The sequence below is a fragment of the Callithrix jacchus genome, chromosome 9, assembly GCF_049354715.1.
Source record: "Callithrix jacchus isolate 240 chromosome 9, calJac240_pri, whole genome shotgun sequence".
Lineage (NCBI taxonomy): Eukaryota > Metazoa > Chordata > Mammalia > Primates > Cebidae > Callithrix > Callithrix jacchus.
In genome coordinates, this window is record NC_133510.1 from 111,398,675 (window position 1) to 111,406,546 (window position 7,872).

The 7,872-nt window shown below is 53.1% G+C and overlaps 1 protein-coding gene across 17 annotated transcripts; it reads left to right on the top strand.

Moving 5' to 3' along the window:
- Positions 1-2,261: 2,261 nt before the first annotated feature.
- FICD (FIC domain protein adenylyltransferase) lies at positions 2,262-7,872 on the top strand. Of its 17 annotated transcripts, none has more exons than XM_035257486.3 (4): positions 2,262-2,813; positions 3,191-3,296; positions 3,919-4,277; positions 5,098-7,872. In XM_035257486.3, exons 3-4 carry the CDS (start codon positions 3,980-3,982, stop codon positions 6,171-6,173), a joined length of 1,374 nt encoding a protein of 457 aa, XP_035113377.1. In that variant the 5' UTR covers positions 2,262-2,813; positions 3,191-3,296; positions 3,919-3,979; the 3' UTR covers positions 6,174-7,872. The 17 variants fall into 17 exon arrangements, with proteins under 17 accessions (XP_035113377.1, XP_035113375.1, XP_078194251.1 ...); XM_035257484.3 differs by having other exon boundaries at positions 2,262-2,792; XM_078338125.1 differs by having other exon boundaries at positions 2,262-2,792; positions 5,101-7,872.

Genomic DNA, 7,872 nt, shown 5'->3' on the forward strand with positions numbered 1-7,872 from the left:
CCACTGAAGCCCAAGAGATGGAGGTAGCAGTGAGCCAAGATCACACCACTGCACTCCAGCCTGGGCAACAGAGAACAAAAGAGAGAGAGAGAGAAAGAGAGGAAAGAAGAAAGAGAAGGAAGGAAGAAGGAAGGAAAGAAGGAAAGAAGGAAGGAAGGAAGGGAGGGAGGGAGGGAGGGAAAAGAATGAACAAGGGAGGGAGGGAGGAAGGAAGGAAGGAGGGAAGGGAGGCAGGGAGGAAAAAGAATGAACAAGGGAGGGAGGGAGGAAGGAAGGAAGGAGGGAAGGGAGGCAGGGAGGAAAAAGAATGAACAAGGGAGGGAGGGAGGGAGGAAGGGAGGGAGGGAGGGAGGGAGGGAGGGAGGGAGGGAAAAGAATGAACAAGGGAGGGAAGGAGGAAGGAAGGAAGGAAGGAAGGAAGGAGGGAAGGGAGGCAGGGAGGAAAAAGAATGAACAAGGGAGGGAGGGAGGGAGGAAGGAAGGAAGGAAGGGAGGGAGGGAGGGAGGGAGGGAGGGAGGAAGGGACAGAGGGATGGAGGAAGGGAAGAAAGGGGAGAAAGACAGTTTCTTCTGTGCCAGATTTATAGACTCTCATTTCACCCTCCCATAAAACCCTGGGAATAGTTAATGTTATCACATTGTGTGCAGTTTACAGAAAAGCCTAAACAGATGATCAACAGGATCAAGTCACTTGCTGAGTGTGATTCAGTTCGCAAGTGACAGAGCTGGGATTTGAACCCAGGGCTGGTGACTCCCAACAGTGACACCCACAACCACCACACAGCCCTGCCTCTAAGGGCACTACATGCCACAGAAGAGGTCAGATCTCAAAGCATCAAACCTTCCACAAATCCTGAACTGGATGCCAAAAGCAAGGTAGGCTGTTTGTCCCCATTTTACAAGTGGGGACAGTGAGGCTAGGAGTACCGTGCCCAAGGTGACACAGAGAGTAAATGGCAAAGTCTGATTCTGAGCCCAGGTCTCTCTGACTCCCCAAAATCTGAACTACTAACTTCTTAATGCTTAGTGTTTCTGGGGTATCTCCCTAGATATTTAACGTCAGCATTTGTGGATTAAGATGGAGGTTTCCATTCTCTGCTTCAAGGAGAAAATTTCTCTCTGGGAAGCCAAAAGAACTAGCCAGGTCCTTCTGGAGAGTATGCAAATTACAAAGTCAGGAAGGATTGAGCAGGGTGGCTCAGATCTGTAATCTTAGTGCTTTGGGAAGCCGAGGTGGGATGATCACTTGAGGTCAAGAGTTCGAGACCAGCCTGGGTCTCGAACAAGACCCTGTCTGTACAGAAAATAAAAAATCAGGGCCGGGCGCGGTGGCTCATGCCTATAATGCTAGGCAGGCGGATCACAAGGTCAGGAGTTCTAAACCAGCCTGACCAACAATGGTAAAACCACATCTCTAGTAAAAACACAAAAATTAGCCAGGCATGGTGGTATGCACCTGTAGTCCCAGCTACTCAGGAAGCTAAGGCAAGAGAATCACTTGAACCCGGGAGGCAGAGGTTGCAGTGAGCTGAGATTGTGCCACTTCACTCCAGCGTGGCAGACAGAGCGAGACTCCCTCTCAAAAACAAAAAGTCAGAAATAAGAAAATTCGCTGGGCTGTGGTGGCGCACACCTGCAGTTCCAGCTACTCGGGAGGCTGAGGTGGGAGGATCGCTTGAGCCCGGGAGGTGGAGGCCGCAGTGAGCTGCGCTCCAGCCTGGGCAACACCACGAGACTCTGTATTTTAAAATAAAAAAATAAGATTTTTAAGTCAGGGAGGAAAAGACAGAGAGGGAAAGAGAAAGAAGGCGGCGGCAAACCCAGCAGCATGGGGTGGGGGCTAAGGGCTGCGCAGTCACGGCGGCTAACAGGGTGAAGGCGTGGATAGCATCGGCATCTTTATTTCACACCTGGGAAAACTGAGGCACACGACAGCAGCTCCGGGACGAGGAGACCCGAGAAACGGAACGCCGTGAAACTTCGAGTTTCCGGGCCCGCCAATCAGCGCGCCCCAGTTTTCCGCACCTGCTCCTCCCGCCAGTGGCCTAGGCCCCGCCCCTCCCGCTGCTTATTGGCTACTACAGGAACGAGACAAACGCAAGCGACAACCAATGGGAGTGGCCCACGGCGCGTCTTTCCCGGGGAAGCAGACGCGGACGCGGGAACCCGGAAATGCGAGGGAAGGACAAGTGGGGAAAGCCAATCCGCCGCGACGAGGGCAGCCGGCCGTTCAATGGCGAGTCGCCGAGGGCGGGGCCAGAGGCCGGCGGCTAAGGAGTACCCGGGAGCCGGCAGCCTCGGAGCTGGGAGCACAGCGAGGGCGGTTGGGGTTCTAACAGCCGCGCGCGGTGAGAAGGGGGCAAGCGCGAGGGGCTCGAGAGGACGAAGCCAGGAAGGGTGCGGCGGGGCCGCGAGCCCTGGGCGGGGTTCGGGAAGGGGCGGCTCCGCAGTCCTGGAGGGGACTTAGACCGTTCCCCTCTCCTCTCCGGGCCTCAGTTTCTCCCTTTCCAGGGAATTGAGAGGGAGAGATTCGCGCCTCGCCTAATGCACTTCTTCCCCGCACACACCCCTGGCACCGGCGAACTGCCCCTTGCCTGTACAGCCCCGTCCAGGAGCCTGTCCTTCGGGAAGCCCTCCCAGACCCCTGGACCCGCGCAGCACGTCAAGCGCACCCCTATTAAAGCGCACCCTAAGCCATTTCACATGTTCTGTGGCAACAAGCCAGGCTCCCCATAAGACTCTGAACTCCGTGATCCATCAGTCATTCCCGAGTCAGGACCAGCCAAGAGCAGGTGCAGAGGCCCTGCCTACCAGTAAGGGGGAGGTTGTGACCTGGGGACTGGGCGCAGGGACCCTGGGGTTTCCTTCCAAACGCCTCTGTTTACCTCCTGTGGACCTTCTGGAATTTAACTTATGCTCTCTCTGCCTTGATTTCCCTTGTCTGTAAAATGGAGTTAGGGGTAGCTCTTCCTTCATAGGGTGGTGGCATGAGGGTGAGATGAGGCAATGTGTGGCCAGTACATAGCTCAGCGCCTAGCACACCATAGTTGCCTAATAAGTGCTTGTTGTTAGCATAATCTTTGCATACCTGGCCCCCCTCCACTCCCACTGCCAGCCCCAAACACTGACATACAAGCCCCCTTGTCACTGAGGCCAAGTTCTGTGGCCCACAGCCTGAGTTCCTTTCAAGGTGCTGCAACCGCTCATCTTGGTGGTGTCCCTTCTGCACAGGCCAGGAACGGAAGGCCCAAGAGGGGAAGGACACTGTGGGTGCTGTGGCTGAATATCAGGGCGAGGTCAGTAAATGAGGCCACCCAGCATTTGTGCTTATCAAAGGTTGGGTGTCAGAACTGCTGGGGCTGATCCGCTTGTGTGTATGTCTGTCAGTCATTTGCGTCTCAAGTGTTTGACATATGTCCCCAAACCCAGTGTTTGTGATCAGAGCCACAGGGATGTGTGGTAAAGGGGGATCACTTTAGAGCTGTGAAGTTCCTGAGTTCAAGTCCTAAGGCTGTCACTTGCTCATGGTGTGACTTTGGGCAAGGAACTTCACCTCTCTGAACTTCAGTTCCCTCACCTGGAGAGTGGGGTGAAAACATCAGCTCAAGTCGCTGTTGAAGATTGCAGGAGGTGGCCTGTGTGAGGCGTTTGGTGCTGAGCACAGGGCCTGGACTGTGGCAAGTGCTCGATACTTGTTGGACCACAGTAGAGTTATTTTCACAGTCACATTGCCCGGGAGGTGGCCCCAGTCCTTCCAGCCTGGCCCGCTTCTAGTGAGATCCACTCCTTGCCTTGTCCCCACACCCCCATCTCTCTAGTGAGCTAAAAGAGCAGGAAGTCACCAAGCCCATATTCCAGCTGAAGTCACACCGCATCCTGAACGTGTCTGTTTCTCCTGCAACTCTTGGCTCCTTGCAGATCCTGCTCCCTCTCAGCCGCCTGTGGACATGAGCAAGGGGCCCACTCCTGAGTCCAGACGATGCTCATGCCGATGGCTTCAGTGATGGCGGTGACCGAACCAAAATGGGTCTCGTTCTGGGGCCGCTTCCTGTGGGTGACGCTGCTGAGCATGGTGCTGGGGTCTCTGCTGGCCCTGCTGTTGCCGCTGGGGCCTGTGGAGGAGCAGTGCTTGGCTGTGCTCAAAGGCTTCTACCTGCTCAGGAGCAAACTGGACAGGGCGCAGCATGCCACCACCAGGTGCACCAGCCCATCCACAGAGCTCAGCATCACCTCCAGGGATGCGACGCTGCTGGTGGTCAAGACCAAGGCCTCTCCAGGTAAGACAGACTGGCTGTCTTCCTCAACACTTGTAGACATTTATAGAATGTGCCATATCCCATGTGCAGGGCAGGGTATTGTGAACAAGTCAGCCCTGAGCTCCCAGCATTAACAAGCTGAGTGTCATGATTGTGGTCATGGGGAAGCACAAAGGGCTGTAGGGGCATACCAGGAAGGCTCCCTGGAAGAGGTGACACCTGAGCTGGGACCCAGTTGTAAGTAGGAGTCATCCAAGGAGAAGGGCATCCAAGGAAAAGACCTCCAGGCAGAGACCAGAGGGTAGGAGAGAGCCTGGGGGCATTCGAGGAACTAAAGGAAGTTTAATATGTGGGGCTGACCCTTACGGTGGCCGAGGGCCAGGACAGAAGGCTTGGGCAAGAGCAGGCTCCCCAGCTCCACCAGTTCTCTGTGGTGGGGACTGACATAGGCATTGTCAGATGGTGGTGGCATCCCTGGCCTCTCCCTTGAGATGCCTGTAGCACCCCTACCACCTCCCCAGTTATGACACTAACCAGGTCTCCAGCTGTCACCAAATGTCCCCTGGGGCGCACAATCAAACCACTGGGTTAAAAGAGTGAAAGAACAGTCCCTGATGTTAAAGCCCCCAAGGTCTAGGAAGAGTTGGGAGTTGTTAACACCTTTGGGCCTGCAGGGTGGGGAACCTGTCACCAGCATGGGTCCAGCTGGAGATGTAGGAGAGGGCCTACATTGGGAACTGTGGCCAGTGGGAAGGGTCCAGCAGACCAGCACAGATGACAGCCCCCTGAATGTCCTCTGCCCCCTACCCTCCCTGACAGCACTTCTTTGGTTCTCTTCCAGCAGGTAAGTTGGAAGCCAGAGCCGCCCTGAACCAGGCCCTGGAGATGAAGCGCCAGGGCAAGCGGGAAAAAGCCCAAAAGCTCTTCATGCATGCCCTCAGGATGGACCCGGACTTCGTGGATGCACTCACCGAGTTTGGCATCTTCTCGGAGGAAGACAAGGACATCATCCAAGCAGACTACTTATACACCAGAGCACTGACCATCTCGCCCTACCATGAGAAAGCGCTGGTCAACCGCGATCGGACGCTGCCACTTGTGGAGGAGATCGACCAGAGGTATTTCAGCATCATCGACAGCAAGGTGAAGAAGGTCATGTCCATCCCGAAGGGGAACTCGGCTCTGCGCAGGGTCATGGAGGAGACCTACTACCATCACATCTACCACACGGTGGCCATCGAGGGCAACACCCTCACCCTCTCGGAAATCAGGCACATCCTGGAGACACGCTACGCTGTGCCCGGGAAGAGCCTGGAGGAGCAGAACGAGGTCATCGGCGTGCACGCGGCCATGAAGTACCTCAACACGACACTGGTTTCGCGCATCGGCTCCGTCACCATCAGTGACGTGCTGGAGATCCACAGGCGGGTGCTGGGCTACGTGGACCCCGTGGAAGCCGGCAGGTTTCGGACAACACAGGTCCTGGTCGGACACCACATCCCTCCCCATCCACAGGATGTGGAAAAGCAGATGCAGGAGTTCGTACAGTGGCTCAACTCGGAGGACGCCATGCACCTGCACCCGGTGGAGTTTGCAGCCTTAGCCCATTATAAACTCGTTTACATCCACCCTTTCATTGATGGCAACGGGAGGACCTCCCGCCTGCTCATGAACCTCATCCTCATGCAGGCAGGCTACCCGCCTATCACCATCCGCAAGGAGCAGCGGTCCGAGTACTACCATGTGTTGGAAGCTGCTAATGAGGGCGATGTGAGGCCTTTCATTCGCTTCATCGCCAAGTGTACTGAGACTACCCTGGACACCCTGCTTTTCGCCACGACTGAGTACTCGGTGGCACTGCCAGAAGCTCAGCCCAACCACTCTGGGTTCAAGGAGACGCTTCCTGTGAAGCCCTAACCCTAGAAACCCTCCCTCAGTGACAAAGGATATCCTGAGGTAGGGGGGAAAAAAAACAAAAAATGGCATTTCTAGAAACCTAGTCACTTCCCAAAGCAAAAGGAGAAACATTCTTTACCTCCAAATGTTGTTTTAGTTAAAAAAAAAATTAAGTTATTAAGCCTTGTCTAAAATAACTTATAATTCAACCAGTCTATTTATTTTCTTCTTTGGAGCAAGCTAGTCAGTGTTGTGTGGTGTCTGCTGTGTCTTGCTGGTGGCCGTGCTTTAGGGGCAACAGTGCTGCCATGTGGCCAGAACACAGGTTCTGGAGCAGACTTTGCACTAAGGTGGGGGAACAGCCAGGAGGTGTGGGACAGGGCCCAGAGGCAGATGTCACTCCATGTGCTGCTCTGAAATGGGCTGAGAGTTTCCATGATTGCAACTGGAAAGTCGGACCCTGGTCGCAGCTGAAAGAAGTGGTTGAAAGCTCGCTTTCTCGAGGTTTAGGTAAGTGGTGACTAACTTCCAAGCAAACTGCATAGAGAAAACGAATGCCGACGCTCCTAGTTCAATCCCTACTTACCTCCAGGAAGACTTTTTGAGCCATAGTTTGCTAACTTTAGTGCCAGCGGCTATTTTTCCATATTGAGACTATTTCTCCAATTACGAATCGGGGGTAGCCATAAAGAGCTGTCTGTGGGCAGGGGAAACAACGGGGATGGCCCATTTGGTTTTCTTTGGGTATCAGTGTTCTCGCACTTCATTTGGAGCAACTCAGGCCAGGTGTTTTCGTTTAAAAGTTCTCTGGGCTCGTCCTTCCAACTGTGTCGTGCTGTAAACCAGGTGTTATGTGAGTAGGCACCTGCCCTCACTCCCCTGCCTGAGTTTTCTGTAGGTAGATGTTGAAGAACCTATCTGAGAAAACAAGTGCCACGTGGACACCTAGTAAGCATTTTTGATAATGAATTAGAGCACCAGTTTCTAGTGAACAGAGCAGAAACCTTCAGCCGCAGCCGGGCTACGTCCCTTTGGTCCTGGAGCTCCACCTTCCACAGCATTTTCTCAGTCCTGTGTACCCCTGGGGAGGCAGAAGAGATTGCCTCAGAGTGGCCTTATTTTTCTCGTGACTTGTGAAATGATGCAGTGCTCTATGTAACATGGCCAAGTTTCTAAGCTGTCATCCTATGGAAGTAGAATCTTCTCTTTCAATCATATGGCACAGATGCCAATATGACTGCTGCTATTTAGTCAGAGTGGTGGAAGTCACTGGGTCCCCTTTCCAGTGATGGAGCCTGTGATGTCTTAACACTGTACTGCACTTTGCCAGTGTGTGAGTGATAGCGAATATGCAGTGTTGTCTTTGATTTGGGAATTCAGTTCCTGGCATAATGAGGCCACTGCTCTAACAGAGTTTATACAGTTACTCAGTTGTATAAATAGCACATTCAGAGTAGTTTTTGAAAGGTCAAGAAAAACAAGTGAAAAGATACATGAAATGGCTCCAAATGATAATTATTCAAACCTTTATAAAATGTTTTCATACTCTCATGCTGTCAGATGTACTTCTTACACTCTTCTCATCTTGGTTTATAAGCACACCAAGGTCTGACAGATGAGCTTGCTTTCTACTCAAGAGCAAAAGAATTTGCACTTTAGCTATATGTGAAGGTTATTATTTTAACAAATTCCTGATTCTAATAAAGTTATTTTATTACAT

Excerpts from the sequence above, each read along its gene's own strand:
- FICD (XM_035257486.3), top strand. The coding sequence starts at position 3,980 with ATGCTCATGCCGATGGCTTCAGTGATGGCGGTGACCGAACCAAAATGG. Across the intron at positions 4,278-5,097 it reads CAAGACCAAGGCCTCTCCAG|CAGGTAAGTTGGAAGCCAGA; the intron begins GTAAGACAGACT and ends GTTCTCTTCCAG.